Source organism: Myotis nattereri (assembly GCF_964212035.1).
Source record: "Myotis nattereri genome assembly, chromosome: X".
Taxonomy (NCBI): domain Eukaryota; kingdom Metazoa; phylum Chordata; class Mammalia; order Chiroptera; family Vespertilionidae; genus Myotis; species Myotis nattereri.
The window spans coordinates 32136785-32161952 of NC_138078.1; the positions used below are offsets into that span (position 1 = coordinate 32136785).

A 25168-nucleotide genomic window follows, 5' to 3' on the forward strand; every position below is an offset into this window, starting at 1 on the left:
TTGATCTTTTAACACATATGCTTGCTAGCAGAGGAATTAAGGTTACTCCCAGTCAGACAGAACGTTTTATATAAGAAGTATGTCCATGCTTTTCTGAGGAAGGAAAGGTAAATGTAAAGGCATGGGAGGAGGTAGGCCCAAGGAGCCTTATCCTTAACCCCACTGCAGCCTTTCCACCCGGGAAAGTGCAGGATTGGCAAGTTCTCCCTGGGGTGATAGATCAGGACTCAGGTAATAGCAGAAAGCGCCAATCCTACTCTTAAAATGGATACAAGAGAGCATTTGGGGTTTTTCTTTTTAATGCCTGCTTTTAAAAAATAAAAAAGGGGGAATTTGCCGGGAGCCGGTCCATCCTTGCTGTTTCAAAGGACCTGGCATATATGGCATACTGTTCTTAAAATGTTTGCTCACCTTCTTGGCACTATGTGTTTTAACCAAGGTCTCCTCTCTGAGAAAGGTTGTTTCCCTAGGTAGGGATTTTCCCCTGAAGTTAGGGAGGGAATAAAACCCCTCAACTAAGTGCCAGGCGGGTAATTAATCACTTTAACTACGAACAATCATGCTTAAGCTACATAATCTTTACTCCCTGGAATGGAGATAAGAAACGCCCTAACCTTTGGAACAGAGATTGATAGGATTGGAATCAACTAGTATAAATACAGATGTAACAACACAGAACTTAGAACACAGAATTTAGAAGACAGAACCAAGAAGACAGAACCTACACAGAACCTAGAGACAGAAGAACTTCGCTGGAGAGAACATGGCAAAAGATCCTGGACTGAACCTGACTATAGAACATGGCAAGAGAACCTGACTAGAACCTGGTGACTGAACCTGGCTGGAGAACCTGGACAGAACCTGGCTGGAGAACCTCGTGAGGGAACATGGACACAGAACCTGGCTGGAGATCCTAAGCAGAACCTCTCTGGAGATCCAGACCAGAACTTGGCTGGAGATCCTGGCTAGGCTGCTGATCAACTGAACACTGTCTCCGTGTCATTCCTTCTTCGCCAACTCCGTCCACATCTTTGGGGACCCCTGGACCTGCTGGGGTTGGACCCCAGCATCTCATCTTCTATCACATTGTTTTCATTTCAATAAAATATTTACACACATGAATGAAAGTAGAATAATTTGACCTGTCATGTGGATTTTGATACTTAGATATGCCTGAATTCATTTTCATTTTTTTAAATTTATCTTTATTGTTGAAAGTATTACAGATGTCCCCTTTTTTCCCATTGACTTGCTCCATCCTGCACCTGCATCCACCAGGCACTCACTGCACTATTGTCTGTATCCATGGATTATGTATGTATGCATATAAATTCTTTGATTAATCTCTTCTCACCCCCTTACCCCACATTATCATTATCATTTCACTAGAGGCCTGATGCACAAAATTCATGCACTGGGGGTGGGGGGTTCCTCAGCCCCGCCTGCACCCTCTTGCAGTCTGGAACCCTTCACTCCTTACCGCCCGCCTGCTCACTGCTTCTTACTGCTCAGCTCACTGCTCCTTAGCACTGCCAAAGAGGCAGAAGAGGCTCCCACCACCACCGCTGCATTCACCAGCTGTGAGCCTGTTTTCTGACTGAGTGGTGCTCCCCCTGTGGAAGTGCACTGACGACCAGGGGACAGCTCCTGCATTGAGCATCTGCCCCTGGTGGTCAGTGCACATCATAGTGACTGGTCGTTCTGGTCATTCCACTGTAATGGTTGCTTAGACTTTTATTATATAGACTAGTGGCCCGATGCACAAAATTCTAACACAAGGCGGTGTCCCTCAGCCTGGCCTGCACCCTTCCCAATCTGGGACTCCTCAGAGGGATGTATGACTGCCGGGATCAGGCCTAAACTGGCAGTCAGACATCCCTCTCACAATCCTGGGCTGCTGGCTCCTAACCGCTCACCTGCCTGCCTGCCTGCCTGCCTGATCACCCCTAACCACTCTGCCTGCCAGCCTGATCACCCCCAACTGCCCCCCACTGCCAGCCTGATTGCCCCAATTGCCTCCCCACTTGCCTGATCACCCCCAACTGCCCACAGGCACCCTTGCAGGTAGCAGGTGCTGATTAGGGAAGGAGGGCATGATTGTTTTCCTACAAAGTTATGGAAGCTTTGCAGAGGGTCCCGCAGGCCTCAGAGGGCCAGGCTCTGGCCAGAAGCCCTGTAGAGGTGGTCATCCCTGGAGGCACTGGTGGGGGGCAAGGAGTTAGGGGGGCACTAAGGGGGTAGTGAGGCTGAAGGGGGAGTAACTGTCAAACCTTCCTGCTTGGCACCATTCTTTAAATTGTATGTGGCTGTTTCACAGCTGTACCTGCTCAGGGCAGGGCTCCAATCTCCTGAAGTGGGGTGGGGGTCCAGCCAGGGTAGAGCCAGGCAGGCTAGGAGGGCTGGTTTAGCCATGCCCCCAGTGAGGTTCAGCGAGCTTCCTCTGCAGAGACAGCGCTGCTGCTGGGGCGGGGGGTGGGGTGGGGGGGGGATAGTCTGACACTGGGGGGCCACTCAGGCCTGACTCCACCCAGGTCTGGAGTTGTAGGGAGGAGAGGCATGCCTGACCCCAGTGGAGGGGGCCTGGCAGCTGCGGGCCGCAGGCCCCAGGTGCCTCGGGAGTGCTGCTGGTTGGTTGCTGGCGTGCTATTGCTGTGGGCACCCAGGCGGGGGTGGTGGGGGAAGAGATCGGGAGTTTGAGGTGTGGGCTGCAGCTACCCTCGAGGCTGGCTCTTCTCCCCATCCTGTCAGCCTCCCGTCCCCCTGGGGTATGGGGGTTGGGGTAGGGTGTTCATCCATCCCGCCGGGGGTGCGGGGGCTGGGGTAGAGTGTCTATGCAGGGGGATTGGAAGAGCTCCCCATGGCTGTTTCCTCTTTCTTCTTCGAGTCCAGGCTCCTGTCAGATGCTTTCCTCAGAACCCCGGGAATTTGGCTCCGGCCGCCCACCCCTTGCTGCGCGCACATCAATATGCATATAGGTCCTTATGAAGACACCATCATGGACAAAATTAGCGTATTACCTCTTTATATGTGTAGATTCTGGGTGCAAGCATAATTTAAAAATTAAAGAGTTTTGTTTCAATGGGTCTCTTTTTGGTAAATCCAAATTGTAGGAGGGAAAGCTATAATCTAAGGAAGAAGGCTCCACTATCTGAAGCATATATGGCCAAGTAAAGTAAGAAGAGATGAAAGCCTCACACTGGATTTTTACATGCTCTATAAGCTATCATGATGATGACAAAATAGTATTGGCTCTGTAGTTAAAAGACCTGGGTTTGAAACTCAGTTCTGCCACTCAACTGTTTTGTGATCATAAACAATTAAATTCTCTGAGCCATACATTTTTACTTGAATAATAAAGATACTATTCACAAGGCTATTATGAGATTCCATAAAATACACATAAAACACTTAGCACCCATGCCTGGTACATAATAGGAACTCAATATAACTTAACAGGTTTTCCTCAATAGATAGGGTACTAAAGTTACTCAATAATATTTTAGCTTCAAGGCAATTTTTAAATTCTTTTTTTCTTTCATGTATGTACTCCCTCAAAATCTGGACACAGATATGATTATTTGCAGGCTACTATTTCTAGGCTCTTTCAAGAAATAGATGATCAGATATTGAACACCAAGATACATTTTTGGCACATTATTCCCTCTGGAATAATGTGTACTTATATACACTTTATAAAGTGTACTTATATACACTTTCTTCTTGTATTAGACTTTGTTTATAAGTACTTAAAGAATAAAAAAGTCATTATCTAACCCCCATTGCCTGAGTCTCTTCCTAAATTCTCTATCTTAGCTAACGTCACCATTATCCAGCTTTCCACCCAAACTAGACATGAATCATCCTATATTTCATCTTCTCACCCTATATTTTAATCAAGTATCAAGTGTGATGTAATTAATACTAATTACTAAACCAGCCTGAAACGTTTTTCCATTAAATTGAATTATCTTTAGTTCAGGTCTTCAGTATTTCTGCCTTTAACTATAGCAACTGATCCCCTTCCCATTATTGCCTTCATTGCAATTAACCCTCTATACCAGTGGTTCTCAACCTTCTGGCCCTTTAAATACAGTTCCTCATGTTGTGACCCAACCATAAAATTATTTTCATTGCTACTTCATAACTGTAATGTTGTACTGTTATGAATCGTAATGTAAATATCTGATATGCAGGATGGTCTTAGGTGACCCCTGTGAAAGAGTCCTTCGACCTCCAAAGGGATCGCGACCCACAGGTTGAGAACCGCTGCTCTATACTAATTGTTTTTAGAATATTTACTCATTTACTTTAGCAGTGGTTCCTTTTACTTAGAGCAACTTTTTTATTTACTTAAAGGAAATCCTATATGAATTAGAACATGCAAAATTTTAATTGAGGCAGAAATGGGGAACCTGAAAAAAGAGTACTTCACCAATTTCATGTCAGCCAGTAAGGAAAGTCCTTGAAAGACACTTTAGAAACCAGTGGTCTATAGGAAAACTCTTAGAAGGCTAAACATAATAAATAAAAGGCTAACTACACAAGTTGTCTTTTCCAACCCCTTCTATTCTAAACATATCACCTATGAGTCTCTAACCTCAAATCTCTGCTCCTGTATCTTCAAATTAATTGTCATTTCCCCTAGCAAACCAAGCTATTTCTCATCAATTTATATCTGTCTATATTCTCTCCACTTAGAATGTTTCCCCCATGATTCTCCACTTGTCTAAAACTCATTCTATAAGACATAGATCCAAAGTTCCTATCCCTCTGCGTATTACCCAATTTACCAAATTGATTTAGTTGCTCCCTTTTCTGTGATCTTATAGTACCTTGTATATACTTGCATTATAGTCCCTACCACACTTTAAAGAAATTATTAGTTTAAATGTCCTTCTCCCTAATTCTATTATGACAAAGAATGTTACTCATAATTGTGCATTATCTAGGACCTAATACCCAAAATACAGTAAGTGCTTTGTAAATATTTGTATCATTTAATTTATAAAGATCTCATTGTTATTAAATTCAGTTTCTACCACATATCTCTAATGATTTTAAAGTTTTAATTAAATAAATATTAAGCTTAAGTGTTTTGTATACTTTTAGGTTATTATTTAGAAAATCAAAAAAGTTCAATGCTAATTTATGAGATATTTTTATGGGAGCACTGTTTTTCAGTGTTCAATGAAAAACACTGAATTATGACTTAAGACAATGACAACTTGCACTTTCTTTTTTTCTAATCATAAGGTTTCTATACCAGAAGTGCATCTTCTTTCTACTTTTTAGCCTGGAGTAATATCTTGCACAAGATTCACAGATGCTCAGAACCCTTGAAAAACAAGCAAACAAAAAATTTTACTGAAACATATAAGTAAGCACGTGTACTGCATCAAATCCTAGAAGGATTTGAGACAATGCTAGTTTGGCCAGTGTACCTTGCCTAAACCCCTTTCCCAACACACATAATCATACATACATACATACATACATACACAAAATAAAGTTTTAAAAGTGATTTTCTGCAAGAAAATAATTAGTTTTTTAAGTCATATCCATTTGATTTGAGTCACTAGAATAACAAAACCGTCTACGTGAATACTCAAAAAATTCAATAACATAACCTCTAGTAAATCTTGAAAAGCTCTGAAGGACAAAGCAGTTAGATCAATATTAGTTTATTTCAAATGCTGAGCAGCATAAAGAGACAAGGCAGATCATGGGATGGATTTTATTACCTGTGGGAGTGATAAGTCCTGGTGATAAGAGGCCTGGAACTGAATGTGGCAGAAGGCGCGCATTGTCCTGCAACACTCCCAAGGAACGTTTAGGAGGCCTGCCAGGCCTTGAACTGTTGAAAAACAGAACAACAAAGATCAGGTTAAAAATGTACACTTTTTGCAAATACAATTGCTTACTACATTTGCCTCCTAAATCTTAATTGGCAAGATTGATAGAATTTTATATTAAAGACTATGTTCATTGATTACTAAAAGACCAGTATTTTCCTTCTCACTAAATTTCCCAACATATGGCAAACAATATAACTATAAAAGATCAATTTCTATTTTAGAATCCATTTATAAGCTAGCACTTTGCAATACAGTTTACCTGTTATGAGAAACCCACTTACTCCCTGCTGTTAAAGCTACACTTGATCCCTGGTATTAATACATGCTACTGAGATCTGAGATAGTAACTCACAGAGTTAAAATTGTATGGACTGTGAAGTGATTCTCTGTCCAGCATGCCAGAGGTAAGGGGTAAAGAGTTGAGAGATATAGAGTAAGAACTGATATTTATTAGCATTTCCACAATTGCCAAAGCACACAAGGAACAAAAGACCCCCACTCTCAGTAGGATATTTTTCCAACTTTTTAAAACCAGGCTGTATAACTAGCAGTGCTCTCTCTTGGAGTGGCTGTACTAGAAAAAGCTACCACCTTTGCAATCTAGGCTGTCTTCTTTCACAAGTTGATTGGTGATTTTAACTGATGAGTTGAGGCTAAACTTATAACATTAACCTAACCTAGTCCACTTGCACATTCTTCACCCTAGTGTGAACAGTTCAGGAATTGCAGTAGCAAATGTTAATCCATAAAATAATGAAATAGGAAATCAGTACCTGACCTTCATCTTGTACCCTAATACAGTCAGTATACTGAATACATCATTTGGAAGCTGTCACTACAATGAAGAGATACATAAGTCTCTTTATAGCATCAAGTCATTCTCAAGTCACCCAATATATTTCAAATATTACTTTTGAATGTTGCCTAATATATTGCTGTTGCTTTTTAGTAGAAATGCAGTTTGCAAAATTGAATAAGAGGTCTTTTGATAAAATACTGCAAAAAATACTACATTAAAAAACCCAAGTCACAAAAATGTATGAGGTTCAGATAGAGAACACTTCCAAAAATGACTTTTGGTTCATAAAGAAATTTAAGTTGAATCTTACTCTATCAATTTTGCAGTAGCAAAGCGCTCCATCAATGTAAGAGAAACTCTGATGTTAAATGAAGACAACTTCTAGCAACCTTACACAGAGGTACCATTACCCAGTTCATTTTTCATATACTGCTGGTGTTATTTTCTTTCATTGTGCATCAATATTGTATATCAGTCTAGCACAAAAGAGTCTGTTTTTCTCATTTAATGTTTCAATTTTATAAACTGACTCTCCTCTCCCTCTTTCTACTTGATTCTGGGCCATAATTTATTTTATTTAATTCAGTGTTGTTATCTTGTTTGCCCTTGCTCTGTTTTATGGCTCCCTAACTATTTTAAAGGCCAGTCATGAGAGAAATATGCTATTTACTTCAAGTGCCCTAAAGTTCCAAAATCACTGAAAAATATTAATCAGGGAACATCCAGTCATTCGAAGAAGGCATGTTAGCTTTTTAAATAATCTTCACCAAATCTGTACTTTATAAGTGCTTCTTTGGGTCTTTCTACTTGTCAGATCGAGCCTACTAACTTTATTCAAGTCCACCTGATTTCTCTTTGTAATTTTCCATTGTAAACACTTCAGTGATGTCTTCATGGTTATGATCACTTTCAGATGGGCTATATCCAGAAGTAAGCAGCCTGGTTCTCCCTCTACTTCCATATTATGAGCCAGCCATTGACAGTACACTTTGAAAGCTATATGGTTTATATCATTCTCGTCCAAATTTCTTGGTCCATCTCACTGTTTGACATAGCTCTTTTCCATTAAGCTGACAGGCTTGGGAGGCATTGGAGGCCTCTTACTCTGGTGGTTCTATCTTACATATCAATATTTGAAAGAATTGGTCAAACTTCCCACCATCAGATCTATATTGGAAAATCAATGGCTTAGATCACAAATGGCTTCATTGTATTTACTGCATATGCCATAAACCTTATTCTCCATCCTAACATTCTTTTTAGTGTATAACTTTTTTATGTTGGTATGATTGTGAGCCTTCCCACCTAGAATGTAAGTCCCATGGAGGCAGCACATATTTCTGGTTTTGTCACTGAATCCTAAGCAATTTTCATAGTGTCTCGCACACAGTAGGATTCAGTAAATGCTTAATTAAATCAGTTCATTAATAATGACAGGAAATATTATCTCATTGTTGCTACAACTTCCAAATATTCCTTACATTGTTCTACTCTCCATGACCACATGAATCTCAAGGTAGTTGCATTATATAGTCCATCAAATAACTGCTTTTAAGTCTTGGATTCTACAGCCATTATAGAACCTTCAAAATATGATTCATTCAAATCTGACTATATACAAGGTTAAAGGGTAGATGCCACTATCTCATGTGTGAGAGGTTCTACAAACTTCAACACCTGCTTAAGGACTAAAAAGCTCTGGAGTTATACATATACAGTGACAATATTACTAATTCAATCATCGAGTAAAGGAATATGTACTAGGTGCCCATTCAGTATGAATCTGGTGTTAGAACTAGGTATGAGAGTCACAAAGGTTAAAATGTAAGCTTGACAAGGTTAAGGATTTTGGTCTATTGTTTGATATATTGTAAGGACGTAGAACAGCTTCTGCCTTTGAGGAGCTTATGGTCTAGTGATAAAGATTTGTGTTTGACCTGTTCTTTAAAATTTATGATTAACTCTTTAGTGAGTATGATTATGTGATATCCACTTCCAAACTTGTTTAGATTTATCGGTGAGCAAAATTCACATTCGGATGCCTTCATTTTTACAAGAAGACTTGGGACCCTAGAATAAGTTAATTAGAATCAAGTTTGTGAAAGAGTTCCATACTAATGTAAGATGGTTTCATTTTTACTTTTAGACCTAATGATCCTCTGTAGTAAGATATTCCTAGCACTAAATTTCTTGCATTTCCTTTCAAAGAACACAAGCCTGACAGCATGATGAAAGACTATAGAGCTCCATAGAATGTTGGTAAAAATCTTCTTGATAGATAATCCTGCCATACTTCTGATCTTTAAGAGCTCTATTAACATTAGGCATATATTTACATATTAATCAAGACAAATAAACATGTGGTGATTTAACCAGAAAACTGCTTTTTAGATGACAATTTAATTAGCATGGGTTGAAAGCTCCATCATTGCAGCATCCTGTTTCTGCTAAAATATTGATTGCATTACTGATTTCAGTAATGCTTTATTTTATAGAGTATAAATAGCCATGTAATTACACTTTAATTAAATGGTAATTGCTTGTTGGCAATTATTTGTTTTCAGTTTAATTACAAGGTTATTTGTACTCTGTAAAATAAAATAGGCCTCTTTTTAAAATTTGCCACCCAAATGGCTCAGTGGATGTATCGCCCATAACACCACAAACAAATGTTGCTAAAGTACAAGAAAAACAACCCCATGAAATAGCAAAATTTTAATTAAATAATTCAGCTAAATCTTTGAGACATTCAGCTTTATAGAATCAATATTGTGTGTAACATAAAGAATCATTATTTTCTCTGAGTCCAGGTTATCTTTTAACCAAATTTACCTTGGTATGTATTTTACCCTTCTTTCTGCAAACTTCTTTAGAAGAAATGAAATAATAGCTGAGCTTCCTGAGATTAAAGAATAATCCAACTTGAAATATAGTATATCCACAGCATTTCATATTTCCGCAGTTGAAGTGAATTATAAAGTGCTACCTTGCCATTTATACACTTTGTAGAGTTGGCAGTTCCCTAAGAGGGAAATTCAGTAGGTCTTCTGTTGTCAACAGGATATTATACATTCTATGATATATTTATTTGAAGTTGCAATAGCTGATATTTTGCTCATTAAGATTATGACATTTCACTGTTGCAATTTTATTTCATGTCATCAGTCATTTATATATGAATCAAGGAGTAACTTAGGTGAGTGATTTTGTTTCAAATAAAAATATTTTGTTAGTAAATTCATTAATGATGTCATGAGCCTTCAAGATAGTTAATATAAACCATATGGTCACACATGATTTAGTGAGGAATCACAAGTCATGTCATCCTCTTTAATGAAAGGTTGGCTTAAAATTCTTTAAAGAAACACTTGCAACATTCTAGGACAAACTAAACAAATTGCTGAAGATAGAGTGGCAGTTAAAGCGGGTATTAACAACAACTTGTAAAGACCACTGCAGTTGGATTCCTGAAGTGGGCTGTTAATAATGACCTGGGGTTTACTTTTCAGAGCTATCACTGATATTTAAAATCCCTTGGAATGGTCCCTGAATGTGTCATTTTTTTTGGATTACATTAGAAGCCATGAAAACAACAAATAACACTCACTTTGAAGGAATTGTTTACTTGACTGTAAAAATGCTATTCTTTAAATATGCTGTTGAATAAAATGAATCTTTTTTGAAAGAATGGAAAGTCTTTTAATTGCATCATGGATTAATAATAACCTCTTAGCTCTGGCATTTATTACGACATTTCAAGGATGCCAATGGTAGTTAAACTCTACTTGACCTTTTAGTGTTTATGAAGAGAAACAAACTCTGACCTCACAGCAGCCTGAATCCATCTTCTCTCAGTGTTGGCAAACTGATCACTTTTCTAACTATTGCACTGGATTGTATTCCCAACCAGATCAAAGCCAGTAGCAACCAATTCAGCAAGCCAGAAGTCATCCATGCAAAATGGGCAATTAACATTAATCATATATGAAATTGTTCAAGCTGATAACTGGAACCTTGTCACTATGGTAACTCTCATAAAATGGTGCTTATGTTAAACTGGGCGTCAATCAGCCCTTGGTTCATGGGAACTTAAAATGTGGTTTATCATGTCTCTAGTAGCTATCAATACAAGGAACAAAAAATGCACTGGAGGCAAGGTCATTTATATTCCATTACTATTTACTCCATACTTTAGTCCCTATATGCACATCCAAAACTTAAATTTGGATATATTAAAAGTACCGACACCAGCATTCACTTACAGCCAGGGAAGATAAGGAAAGTACCTTTAACGTAGGGTGTTCAGAGGATGAAGGAAATTCTCTACTTATTAATGAGTCACATATTACAATGTCAAGGATCATGTAGAACAATTCAGATTTATGCATTAATATTATAATTGTAATGAATTGGATTATTTATAGCTTTTATTTTGGTTTTTAATATTCTTATTCTATTAGTTTTATTTTATTTATTATCATCTAGTGAACACATATTTAACAGAGTTACATCTCTTTGGAAAATTGAAACTTTGCAGTAACATGCTAACTGACAATTTTAATATTTTCTTAATGTGTATTTTATCACATATAAAAATAGTAGAGCTATTATTTTAAATTGTCATGTTTAATTTCCTTGCTAACACTGAATTTCTGTTTTTCCTTCAATAAAAAAAGAAATCTGATATAATAAACAATTTAAAGGTTGACTACTCACTTGATAGAAAGTATAACTGTGAAGCTATTTTATACTTCATTTACTTGACTCTGCTCCCTATTTAAATTAAATGTGCTCTAGGCTCATGCCAGGACCTTTAAACAAGATCTCTCTTTGTCATAAATTGAATTCTAATACAATTCTTAGTATAATTAACAAAGATTATATAAAAGACATGCTGATGAATGACTGGGATTCTTAGCAGCCTCTTTTTGCTCTGCTTGTGTAATTCATACTAGCATCAGTGGAATTAATGCACCTTGTAAATCTTACAATACATCAAATTAAATAAATATTTGTCATTCTAAGGCGTATCATATCAATGTCAGACACATGTTTTAAAATAACGGCATTCTTTTTTTTTTTTTTTAATAACGGCATTCTTTAATTCAAAGAGTATATCACCATGTAAAACTTCTAATATTAAGGGAATGGATAAGAAGATATCCATTCTTTTGGATATATCCTACATATGCCTCTCCAAATCCCACTCTCCATACCTCCCTTCTCTTGCTTTGCTAGCGATAAAGGCATGCTTTCAGTTACCAAAACTATAAACTTAAGGATAATTTTGATTCTCCCTCATTCTCTCCTTTCATCTTCAATCTTTAATATTTTTGTTCCAGTGCGATATACGTTGTAAATTTCCATCTTTATCTATTCTTATGTATAGCAACATAATTCAGGCCCTCGTCACTTCATGTCCAAGTTATTTTAAACAGGTGGCTTCATTGTTCCAATTCATTCTATATAAACTGTGCTATGAATTTTGGAGAAACATCTCTTTCATTATATAATATTTTACTGATTCTAGAACATTCAATATATCCTGACTGCATATTATAAAATAAAATCTAAATGCCTTAGTCTAGATATCTGCCTTAATACATTTCTTCCCTTTTCTCCAATTATTTCTTAAATGAGTCTTCTACTCCAGCTAGGTAAGTCAATTCACTATCTGCTATGCATAATATTTGACCCTAGACCATTTTCTTTATGAAATATCTTTAAGGTATTAGGGTTCCTGGGAAAACATCTTGCTAATTTTCACTGCCTTAGGAAGGCTTCAGTATAACCTGCTGAAACTGCTGCTATTTTTCTGTAAGGTCACTGCCTTTTGCTTTGTATCATAGCAAAAGCTTTCTTTAGCACAAAGGGCATTTTAGTACTAGCATTAGGGAGCTTGTTATGACAAGCCTAAATATTGTTTTTCATGTATGGCAAATGAAGTCCCATTGATAATTGTCAGTCTGTGTATAGTCCCATGGTGATCTCTATAGTTAAAATTTCAAGTTTGAATGTCAATCAGAAAATGCAAGAGCAGGGTATTAATATCACAACTCAAGAGAGCTTAGAAGTTAAGCAAGAAATTTAGGAAGTCGATCACTATTAACCTCTGTGTTTAGGGATACAGTCTGAGAGCATACATTCAATTAGTGATATGAAGGTCTGGGTGGAGGTGCAAAGGGAGGTTTAATTGGGGATTTGTGTAATACAGTCAACAGTGAAATATAAATTAAAAAAAAGAAATACAGAAGACAGTTTCCACGCTGATTTATGATCTTTTTTTTAAAAAGTTCTGCTCTACATGGATAAATAGTAGCAACTCATCTACACTAATAAAAGAGAAATATGCAAATTGACCATCACTTTGTGACACCCACCAGCCAATCAGGAGTATGAAAATTAGTGGGACAAAGATGGCGGCAGCCACAGAGCCAGCAAAGCAGGCAGGAGGCTTGGGTCACCCCCAGCAATGGAGGAAGCCAAGCTTTCCGCCTGCCTGGGCCAGCCACCAAAGGAGGGGCCTGTGGGTGGCAGACACAGAGCAGGTCAGAGTGTTCTAGAGGCTTGGGTCACCAGGGGCAACCCAAGCTTCCTGCCTGCCCTGGCCAGCCACTGAAAGAGGGGCCTGTGGACGGCCGGCATGGAGCCGACCTGAGCACAGGAGGCTTGGGTTGTTCAGGCCAGCTACTGAGGAAGGGGCCTGTAAACAGCCCTCAGCCTCTCACCCAGGCTGGCCAGGCACCCCAGCAGGGACTCTCACCCTGAAGGGGGTGTGGCCAGCCTGAAAACAGCCCTCAGACCCTCACTCAGCTAGCCACGACCCCCAGTGGGGACCCTCACCCCATGGGGGCTTGGCTGGCCTGCAAACTGCCCCAGCCCCTCACCCAGGCCAGCACCATCCCCAGTGGGGACTCCCACCCCAATGGGGGTGTGCCAGCTTGCAAACCACCACAGACCCCTTGCCCAGGCTGCCCGACCCCCAAGGGAACCTCCACCCTGTTCCAGGACACCCTTCAGGGAAAATCAGCTAGCCCCCACCCATTCACTAGGCCTCTATTTATACTAATAAAAGGGTAATACACTAATTAGACTGGGAGACCTTCCAGGAGACCTTCTGGACATTCTTCTGGACAAAGCCATGGTGTCAGGGCCGAGGTAAAGATGGTTAGGAGCCAAGAGGGGAGGACAGTTGTGGGTGCTCAGGCCTGGGGGGGGGGTCATTGGGGGTGATCAGGCTGGTGGGGATGGGGAAGTTGGGGGTTGGGCCTAAACTGGCAGTCGGACATCTCTCTTGCAATTTGGGACTGCTGGCTCCTAACCACTCACCTGCCTGTCTGCCTGATATCCCCTAACTGCCTCTGTCTACCTGCCTGATTGCCCCTAACCCCTCTGCCTGCCTGCATGATCGCCCACAACTGCCCTCCCCTGCCAGCCTGATCTTGCCCCAACTACTTTCCCCTGCCAGCCTGATCTCACCCTCAACTGCCTCTGCCTGCCTGATCTCATCTCCAGCTGTCCTCCCCTGCTGGCCTGATCTCACCCCCAACTGCCCTTCCCTGATGGCCTGGTTGCCCCTAATTGGCCTCCCCTGCCAGCCTGATCTCGCCCCCAACTGCCCTCCTCTGCTAGCCAATTTGGTTCTGATTGGTCAGTTTCTATGCCAATCTGCATCTCTGGGCCTATCACCGGGGCCTGATCAGAAAGGCAGGGCTGATTAGCAGCCCCAGTGGAGGCTTACAGAGAAATAGAGGCACAGCTGCTGGCCAGACTGGGAGAGAAAGAGAGAGGCAAGTGCTGATCAAAAGCTACCACAAAGGTAATGGATCAGTCCCTGCTTCTCTCTTCAGGCCTCTCTCTGGCCCTGATTCGCAGGCCCCTCAGCAGTCAGTGCTGGAGCTGATTCCAGTTGGTTGAGCCTTGGTTGTTACTGGTTGTTATGACCCATGGTTTTTATATATTAGGATATAAAACAGGATATTGTAAAAAATCGTTACAAAATTTTTATTAAGATGTTTCTTATATATCCTTATATTGGCTGGGCCACAAAAAATATTCATTGTGGGCCACATATGGCCTACAGGCTGCTAGTTTGACATGCTTGAACTGGAGCATTGATACATTATTAGCATGCTTTTCTAAAAAGTTATTTTTCTTCTTAAATTATGGTTTCCACAAGGCCACACAATTCAAAAGTCCAGCAAGGGACTGTGAACTCAGAAGCTCTGAATTTATTTGTATCATTGATTTCATTTGTGATGTGAAACTCAACCTCTCTATGCTTCAGTTTCATCATCTGCTAAATGAGTACCAACGTTATTTGATTCAAGGAATTATGAGAAATTGTAAACTCATCTTTCTAAAATCCTCCATAATAAAGTAATGTACAAGAAGGAGAATGAAACAACCAATGTGTAAGCATCTTTGAGCAGAATTTTCCAATTTTAAATAGATTTTCAATTTGTATAGTAATGGTGTGTTGCATCATACCATTTCTTTGATGATGTTTCTTTACAGAGGTGTCCCTAAAGCTTTTTTATTTCCCATTTTTAGCTGTTCTAAATAAAAAACACTATTACTTCCAGCATTCAATTCATCAAAAACATCCTTCTACTTTACTGTATTTAAGTAAACAAACAATAAATCCAACATCTGGCAAAGATTACTTTCCTATTTTCCTCTATCTTCCCCTCACCCAATGTGAATAAACTCTTCCTATAAAAAAAAAAAAGAGTATTTTCCTAAACCAATGGCACATTCCCCCATAACTATAACATATATTTTCTTTAATGGTAAAAATAAAGTCAATGTAATTTGCATATCTCCTTTTTGAGATAAAATAATATTTAGCGAGGTCAAAATGTCAGAGGACTTGAAGTTCTTAAACACTTTTGGCAATTTAACCCCATCAGTGGAGTGTACTGAGAGCAATGAAAAATCAACCTCATGAAAGAATTGGGGATGACCCTACTCTACCCCTCCTTCCAGCTTCAGAGCAACAAGGCATTTTCTACATGTGTACAGCACTTTCATCTTTTCAGGTATTGTAAAAATGTAAATGAAATCCATCTCAGCACCATGGTAAAGGAAGCAGTTTGCCCTATTCTTCCTATTGCAAAAATTAAATGTAAATAGAATATAGCTATATGTCTAGCTCTAGACTCTCAGTTTCTTGATGGCAGGGACTATATATCTTATTTATTGTGACTAACATAGTTCTTGGTACAAACAAAACATGAAGGAAGGAAGGGAGGGAGAAAGAGGGAAAAAGAGAAGGGGAAAAGGGAGGGAGGGGTAAGATAATTATTTTGAACATTTTGCCAGGATACTTCATAAGGTGCATTTTTGTGAGATTCCTTTCACATTTTAGAGGTAGAAATAAGACCCAAATATATTGATTTTCTCCTGAAGTCTCCCAGAACTTGTTTAAAATACCAAAATTAACAGGTGATAGGGTTATCAATTAGTGCAGCAGGAAGGAAGCACACTGAATATTTTTGAAATCTAAATTTAGAAATGAAACTTTTTTTTGAAAATTAGAAAGATAAAAAAACGGAAAAATATTTTCCTTTAGTTTCTTATTTAATGAAAGGATTGATTCTAATTGAAATGCACTTGGTTAGGAAAGCTATCCACAAGTTTAGCGTGAAACCTGGGAAAGCGAGACCAGCAAGGTAACACAGTTTCTATTTAATTCTCAATTTACATTAAACCACAGGAAAATTAATCATTCTAAATAAGCTTCAAAGTAACTGAGGAAGGAAGGGGTTTTGTATTTTCCTAAGCCCTTGCTGAGAGGCTATTGTATCCTTTCTCTTCCTGTCTTCCAGAAAGTTACTGGTTGCATTTAACTTAAACTATTCATTTACCCTTCAGATAAAACATATTATGAGATGCTTTTCAATGAATATTAGCCTCTAAAGAGTACAAACTCTCTGACAGTTTACTTTAAATTATGTGGATACACGAGTACTTTGCAAACCCATTTTCCCAACTGCATACATTATAATTTATACATTTAATACAATAGGGTTTCACCTTAGGCATCCTGCCAAGAATAATCATATTAAGTCTTTTTATACTTTAGTAAAATGATAATTATAAATGTGAAAGTAGAAGCAAAGGTGTTAAAAAGAATTTTGAATAATCTCCTCCAGTTGAACACAGGAAGGCTGATGAAGGACAGAAATTGTTGATGGTAAGGGACAAATCATTTTGGGGAGGAGGTGAGAGCTAACATGCCAAGTGCAAAGCATGACATATTAAACTGAAGGTGGGCTAGATCTGTCTAATCATCCCAAGCACAAACAAGCCTGCCTTTGTGCTGAAAGGACAGGAAAACTCACACATTCCCCATTGGAATTCATTGGTTAAAAGCCAGCAATGAAATTTACATGCAAAAGATTACTTACTGCTTGTACTTCCCAGGAGTTGGGGCTATCTAACAACTTAGCAACTATATTTTCCCTGAAGATAAATAGTATGTTCATTTAATTTGTCTTTTGTTACAACCTGAATGTGTATAATCTAATCTTGGAGTCTCTTCCTCCACACTACAGGTGCTTCCCTTTTGCTAATTAAACATTAACTTTGTACAATTGTTGCTGCTCTAAAATTGGTTGTTAATCACCTCTGACTAGGAAGATTGCAGAAAGTCTAAGTTGTGTTCCAGAAAAAATTTCAATAAATACAAGATGTTTCCGTCCTCTAAAATATTACACTGGAAGTTTATAGTTTATTTTTCAAGATTTCTACTTTAAATGGCATTGTTTTGCTACAACTTTATTCCTTGAAGGAGTGAGTAGGAGTGTGATATATGAATAAAGGATGTCCCTAAAAGAAATATGTCATATTATTTAGGACCTCAAGTCAAATTAAAGGCAGGGGATTTTACCCAAATTTTACACATCTTGTCAGAAAATTCCTTTTATTTTTCTCCTGAAATGTACTGGTTAATGTTAAGGTTTACATGCTCCTATGAGCAACATCCATAACTCCAAGTAGTACTTTTAATATATGTACAAAAGGATATGGGTTTAAAGAGAATACAGACAAAAACATGAAATTCAGGAGTCAAATGTAGGTATGAGTGTGTGTACAAGAACATAAAATGAAAATCAGGACCCAAGTGAGATAAAAATATCCTGAATTGGATCCCTAGTCTATAATTTGGGATCTGAAAGCAGTGATGTGCTTGAACGAACTTGTACCAGCTTCTAAGCAGGAACTGTTTGTGTCAATTCCTAACTTCACATTGAGGATCTCAGGTTGGCAGCTTGAAACAGGCCATGGTGGGAGTGTGTACACTATGGAAATCAGCAAAATCTACAGATCAGAGATCCACTCCCAGCCTAAGGCCCAGACAGTTAATTATTTACCAGCACACAACTGTCTGAAAAGAAAGCATTGTGGGCATGATTTCTAAATCAAATAATTCTTCATTTGACCTTGCCATTTTAACTGCTTATATAATTTAAAATAAAATCATTATGTCTGCAATGAAAAATCATGAAGGCCCTGGCTGGTAACTCAGTTGGTTAGAGCCTTGTCCTGCTATTCCAAGGTTGTGTGTTCAATCCCGTCAGGGCACATACAAGAGTCAACCAATGAATGAAGAAATAAGTGAAACAACAAAATTTGATGTTTCTCTCTCTATAAAATCAATCAATAAATATTTTTAAAGCATGAATAAAGACATTGTAAAGTTTCTGATATTAACAAATCTTAAGTATTGGAAACATATATGTGTTCCAAAACATGGAAAACTCCTTTTCTAAATATTTAGTAGTAAAGAAAAAGAGCATCATTAGAGGCATGAAAGCATTACAGCAGATGTGGAACTGCCATTATTATCTCTAGGGTCTTGGGCAAGTCACCTAAACCCTCTGGACTCCATCATATATATAAAAGCCTAAGCGACCGTTACTACCGAAAGACCAGAATGACTGGAAAACTGGAACAACCGGTCGACTATTCGCTATGATGCGCACTGACCACCAGGGGGCAGACACTCAATGCGGGAGCTGCCCCCTGGTGGTCAATGCACTACCACAGAGGGAGCGCCACTCAGCCAAAAGCCGGTTTCATGGCTGAGAAGTGCAGCTGTGGTGGCGGGATCCTCTCCTGCCTCTGTGGCAGCACTACTGGGAGACAGCAGTGGTGGCGGCAGGCACAGTGGGGCCGGAATAAGCAGCAGTGGAGCTGTTCCCTGCCACAGTTGGGACTGCTCCCTAGCCTCCTGCTGCTTTGGCAATGCTACATCCCTCAGGCCGAAGGCAGTCCAACATCCCCCCGAGGGGTCCTGGATTGAAAGAGGGTGCAGGCCAGGCTGAGGGACCCCACCCATGCATGAATCTATGCATTGAGCTTCTAGTTCCTCTATATTTGTACACACTGAAAATGTTAGCTTGAATGACTTCTTCTAGTCTTTATATTTGATATTATAGAAACTTTATGATAATACTATGGTAACTTCAATTTTCCCTTTTAATGGGAGGAAATAACAGTAAGGATGGCTTATATGGAATTTACTTATATATATAATTTTCATAATCTACAAAATCTATTACCACATTGTAGATACAACATAATTAGACATTTACATGCAATAAACATTAATATTTCAAGAAAAATAATATAATATAACCCAAAATGTACTAATATAGTATAATATCACAAAAATAATAGGAAATATTAAAAATCTGCTAATAACAGGATTGCTTCTATTATATTCTAAAATACTTTTTCCTCTCGCTCTATTTTTGTTCATCAGTTTATGTTGTTTATTATATTCCATAAATGTGATATTTATATTTCGCTGATTAGCTTTTTCACTTAGCATAATGCTCTCCAGGTTCATCCATGCTGTTGCGAATAGTAGGAGTTCCTTCTTTTTTACAGCAGTGTAGTATTCCATTGGGTAGATGTACCACAGTTTTTTTTTAATCCACTCATCTGCTGATGGGCACTTAGGCTGTTTCCAAATTTAAGCTATTGTAAACTGTGCTGCTATGAACATAGGGGTGCATATATCCTTTCTGACTGGCATTTCTGATTTCTTGGGATCTCAATACCAGATCTCAAGCTATATTACAAAGCCACTGTTCTCAAAACAGCCTGGTACTGGCACAATAACAGACACATTGACGAATGGAAGAGGACAGAGAACCCAGAAATCTACCCAAACCATTATGCTCATTAATATTTGACTAAGGAGACTATAGCATACAATGGAGTCAAGACAGTCTCTTCAATAAATGGTGTTGGGAAAATTGGACAAATACATGCAAAAAAATGAAACTGGACCACCAACTTACACCATACACAAAAATAAACTCAAAATGGATAAAGGTCTTAAATGTAAGATGGGAAACCATAAAAATCTTAGAAGAAGCTATAGGCAGCAAATATAGCAAGATCTTTACTGATACAACTCCTAAAGCAATGGAAACTAAGGAGAAAATAAACAAATGGGATTACATCAAAATAAAATGTTTCTGCACAGCAAAAGAAACCATCAACAAAACAAGAAAGCCCACTGCATGGGAGAAAATATTTGCAAATGTTACCTCCGATAAGGGTTTAATCTCCAAGATTTACAGGAAACTCATACAATTTAACAAAAGATAAGCAATCCAATAAAAAAAAATGGGCAAAGGACCTAAATAGACAATTTTTGAAAGAGAACATACAGAAGGCCAACAGACATATGAAAACATGCACAAAGTCACTAATCATCCGAGAGATGCAAATCAAAACGACAATTAGGTACCATCTCACACCTGTCAGACTGGCTATCATCAACAAATCAACAAACGACAAGTGCTGGCGAGGATGCGGAGAAAAAGGAACCCTAGTGCACTTGTGGTGGGAATGCAGACTGGTGCAGCCACTGTGTGAAAGAAAGTATGGATTTTACCCCCAAAATTAAAAATGGAACTCCCGTTTGACCCAGTAATCCCACTTCCAGCCTTATTTTGAATTTAATATCAACTCCCACCCCTTAGAAGTCTCAGTTTCCTCATTTGATCTTACTACATTATCAAGAATCATCTTTTTTTTTTTTTAATATGTGGAGAGTGGCTCCACCATTTGGACAGGTTCAAGCCTCAGACTAAAGAGAGGGTACAGTCCTCTCATGGAGAAGCCACGTGTAAGTCCCAGCTTGGAGGGCAAAGCCCTCCCAGCACAAATATAGCCAAAGGCTATAGTTGTAAGCTTGACATTATGGTCCGAACCAGTGGTCCCAGGTGGCTAAGTCATATAGGCTGCAGGAGGTGCAGCAAGTGCTAGCAAAACAAAGCTTGATAGAGTTCAGGTGCATGTAATTGAGTAGATTTGAAACTCGTGAGAACATTGTACACATCTTGACCATGCCCTTACTTGCCTTGTGGAATCTGGCTATAAAATAAAGACTCAGCTTGCAGGCTGTGGCACTGTCTTTCCATCCTAGAACAGTGTCCCATCTAGCCCCATATTTATTCTCTTGTCTATCTTCTTTAATAATTCACTGCCCACCCCTGGCCGTGCTGAGCATGGCACATTTATATATTAACTATCCACAATGGACAGCATACCAAACCAATTATATTCTGACCAACAATGTCCTTAACTTAGTTAGAATGAGCTATTTCAAATTTGAAATAGTTTTTTATAATTTAAGTTGGATATTTCAAAATAAATAAATAGCCTATCACACACTAATGCATAAAACTTCTAGATAAGATTTTTATAAGATGCAAACATTTAAAATGTTGACCAAATTTTAAAGCTCTCTAAGTATATATTATTAAAGAAATACAGCCCTAACCAGTTTGGCTCAGTGAATAGAGCGTCGGCCTGCGGACTGAAAGGTCCCAGGTTCGTTTCCGGTCAAGGGCATGTACCTGGGTTGCGGGCATATCCCCAGTAGGAGATGTGCAGGAGGCAGCTGAACGATGTTTCTCTCTCATCGATGTTTCTAACTCTCTATCTCTCTCCCTTCCTCTCTGTAAAAAATCAATAAAATATATTTTTAAAAAAAAGAAAGAAAAAGAAATACAAAGCAAGTAAGTTATCAGACTCAATACCCAAAAACAAATATTTAAAAGTAATCTACACTAATAAAAGACAAAGATGCTAATTGACTGTGACTTTGGTATGCCAATCAGAGGGACTATATGCAAATTAGCCCAACCAAGATGGCAGCTGGCATCTGCGGAGCTGGAGCAAGCAGGAGGCTTGGTTGCCCTGGCGATGGAGGAATACAAGCTTCCTGCCTGCTCTGGCTGGCTGTGGCCTCTGCAAAAGGCAACAAAGTTTCAATTATAGAAGCTAAATAAATCCCAGATACCTGCTTTCAGCCAGCCTCCACGGGAAGCTTGGGTGGCTGGGGGGCTTGGCCAGCCTGCAAACAGCCATCAGCCCCTCACCCAGACTGGCCAGGCAACCCAGCATGGACCTCCACTCTGAAGAGGCTGTGGCCAGCCTGAAAACAGCCATCGGGCCCTCACCCAGTCTAGCCAGGCACCCCAGTGGGGACCCCCACACTGAAGGGTCTGTGGCCAGCCTGCAAACAGCCATCAGCCCCTCCCCCAGGCTGGCCAAGCACCCCAGCAGGGACCCCCACCCTGAAGGGGGTGTGGCAAGTCTGAAAACAGCCCTCATCCCCTCACCCAGGCTGGCCAGGCACCCCAGCGGGATACCCACCCTGATCCGGGACACCCTTCAGGGCAAGCCAGTCGGCCCCCTCCCATGCACCAGGCCTCTCTCCTATATAATAAAAGGATAATATGCAAATTGACCCTAACAGCAGAGTGACTGGTCACTATAACATACACTGACCACCAGGGGGCAGATGCTCAATGCAGGAGCTGCCCTCTGGTGGTCAGTGTGCTCCCATAGCAGGAGCTCTGCTCAGCCACAGCCAGGCTGAAGGCTGCCAGTACAGTCGTAGTGGTGGGAGCTACTCCCACCTCCTCAGCAGCACTAAGGATGTCCGACTGCAGCTAGACCTGCTCCCCACTGGCATGTGGACATCCCCTGAGGGCTCCCGGGCTGCCAGAGGGATGTCTGACTGCTAGCTTAGGCCCAATCCCCCGGGGAACAGGCCTAAGCCAGCAGGTGGTCATTCCCTGAGGGGTCCCAGACTGTGAGAGGGCACAGGCTGGCCTGAGGGACCCTACCGAGTGCACAAATTTTTGTGTACTGGGCCTCTAGTCTATATATATATAAACCCAGCGACCGTTACAGCAGAATGACCAGAATGACCCAAACAACCAGTTGCTATGAAGCGCACTGACCACCAGGGTGCAGACGCTCAATGCAGGAGCTGCCCCCTGGTGGTCAGTGCACTCCCGCTGAGTTGGGCTCACAGGCTGGTGAGTGCAGCCATGGTAGTGGGAGCCTTTCCTACCTCCACGGCAGTGCTAAGGAGCGGCAAGCCAAAAGGTAAGGAGTGAGCAGGTCGGCAGTAAGGAGCAAGCAGGTGGGCAGTAAGGAACAAGCAGGCAGATTGCGAGTGGGCACAGGCCAGCCTGAGGGACCCTCTTCCCCCTCCCCGTGCATGAATTTCATGCATTGGGCCTCTAGTATATAAATAAAAACTGACTAGATTTGGAGTGACAAAAACAAGAATTAATTGATTTAAATATTTCAACGTGTGAGATCATATAGTTGTAAGAAAAATGCTATTCAACAGGCATGCAAAAATTAAACATACAGTGCTAAAGGAAAATATTTGCATATTAATAAATTTGTTTAGGCCATTTCTATAATTTGTTACAATTCATTAAAATTTATGGCAATTCATAACTATAAAACATAAATTAAAAATCTAAAGTAAAACATGAAGTCAAAGATGACTGCTAAGTAACTGCCAGTTTCCTAAGCAAGGACAATTCTGAGAAATGATTTACAGTATGCTTATTCCAACATTGGAAAATACAGATAATGTGATGTGCAGAAATAAAAAGCATTTCCAAAACATGAACATGCTAATACCAAGCCTATGCCAAGAACTTAGCTATTAATACTATTTTTAAAATATATTTTTATTGTTTTCTGATAGGAAGGAAGAGGGAGAGAGAGATAGAACATCAATAATGAGAGAGAATCATTGATCAGCTGCCTCCTGCACATCCTCTACTGGGAATTGAGCCCACAACATGGACAAGTGACCTTACCAGGAATCGAACCAGTTCATGATGCTCAACCACTGAGCAACACTAACTGGGCATTATATTATTGTAAATCAACTACCTGTGATGCAAATATATTTGCAGTATCATTGTTCAGCCATATGCCAATATTGTCATCACTCACTTTTTCTGGATAGATTTAGGTATTAATGAAATAGTTTATCATATTTCTAACTTTGATAAGAATTCCACTTATTTCATTGAAACTTTACTTTTATTACAATGATAGTTATAACTGAAATATAGAAGTTTATTTATACATAAAAATATGTCATATCTTATATAGCAGTCTGATATTCTTAAGTAAATATCAGATTTACAATTTAATGAATGTTTTATATTCCTATATGGAGGATGCCTGCATCTTTATATTTACTTGCATACATCAATGATACTAAAAAACCATATTGAGCTTTTAGTAGGCCTTCATTAACTATTTCTGAGTTTTAAAAGTTGACCCAGAAAGGAAAACTTATAATTTAGAAGCAATTACAAATCAAAAGTAATCCATAAAAATTTTTTCACTCTTTTATACCTTTTTTTTTAATTTTCTAAAGCCTTGTTCCATGTATGCAAAATGTCACAGCTCTATCTTCCTGTAACTTTGTTATACTATTTTCTCACATTCAGTCATAAGGGTTTCACTGCCATTCAGAACTAGACAGCAATCAACATCCATGGTCAGGCTAGAGCAGGGCCAGTACTCTTTCCATTTAGGCCATACTAATAGGCTGAGAGAATCTTGTGGCCTTCTAAGTCAAAAGGCATGAAAAAGACCTCCAAGAATTATGACCACAGTTTGACTTTGTGGCCTTGCTCTGGAAAGATCATTTGTCAGGGCAATCAAGATTGCTTCTATCTTATTCGCATTCTAACATCCAAGTGAAAAGTTCTCTAGGAATTGATGAAAGTGTCCAGCTCATACCCTTCACCTATCTATTACTTGCTGTAGTTGTGTGACACAGAAACGTAAACATTTTGAATTATTTTAATACCAAATAGACCATTTTGAGCCTATTGCCAGTGTACCTAGGCAAGCCATTTGATATTAGGCAAGTCATCTAACTTCTATATCTTAGAACAGTGGTTATCAACCTGTGGGTCGCGACCCCTTTGGGGGGGTCAAACGACCCTTTCACAGGGGTTGCCTAAGACCATTGGAAAACACATATATAATTACATATTGTTTTTGTGATTAACCACTATGCTTTAATTATGTTCAATTTGTAACAATGAAAATACATCTTGCATATCAGATATTTACATTACGATCCATAACAGTAGCAAAATTACAGTTATGAAGTAGTAACAAAAATAATATTATGGTTAAGGGTCAC

General features: G+C 39.4%; 1 protein-coding gene across 2 annotated transcripts in view; it reads right to left on the reverse strand.

Moving 5' to 3' along the window:
• DACH2 (dachshund family transcription factor 2) overlaps positions 1–25168 on the reverse strand; it is a gene marked incomplete at its 5' end in the record, with an annotated part of 789041 nt that overhangs the window by 439454 nt on the left and 324419 nt on the right. For both annotated transcript variants that reach the window (XM_081115454.1, XM_081115453.1), the window contains one exon: positions 5742–5854. In XM_081115454.1, the coding sequence (XP_080971580.1) occupies positions 5742–5854 (113 nt within the window). The remainder of the gene's footprint in view (positions 1–5741; positions 5855–25168) is intronic.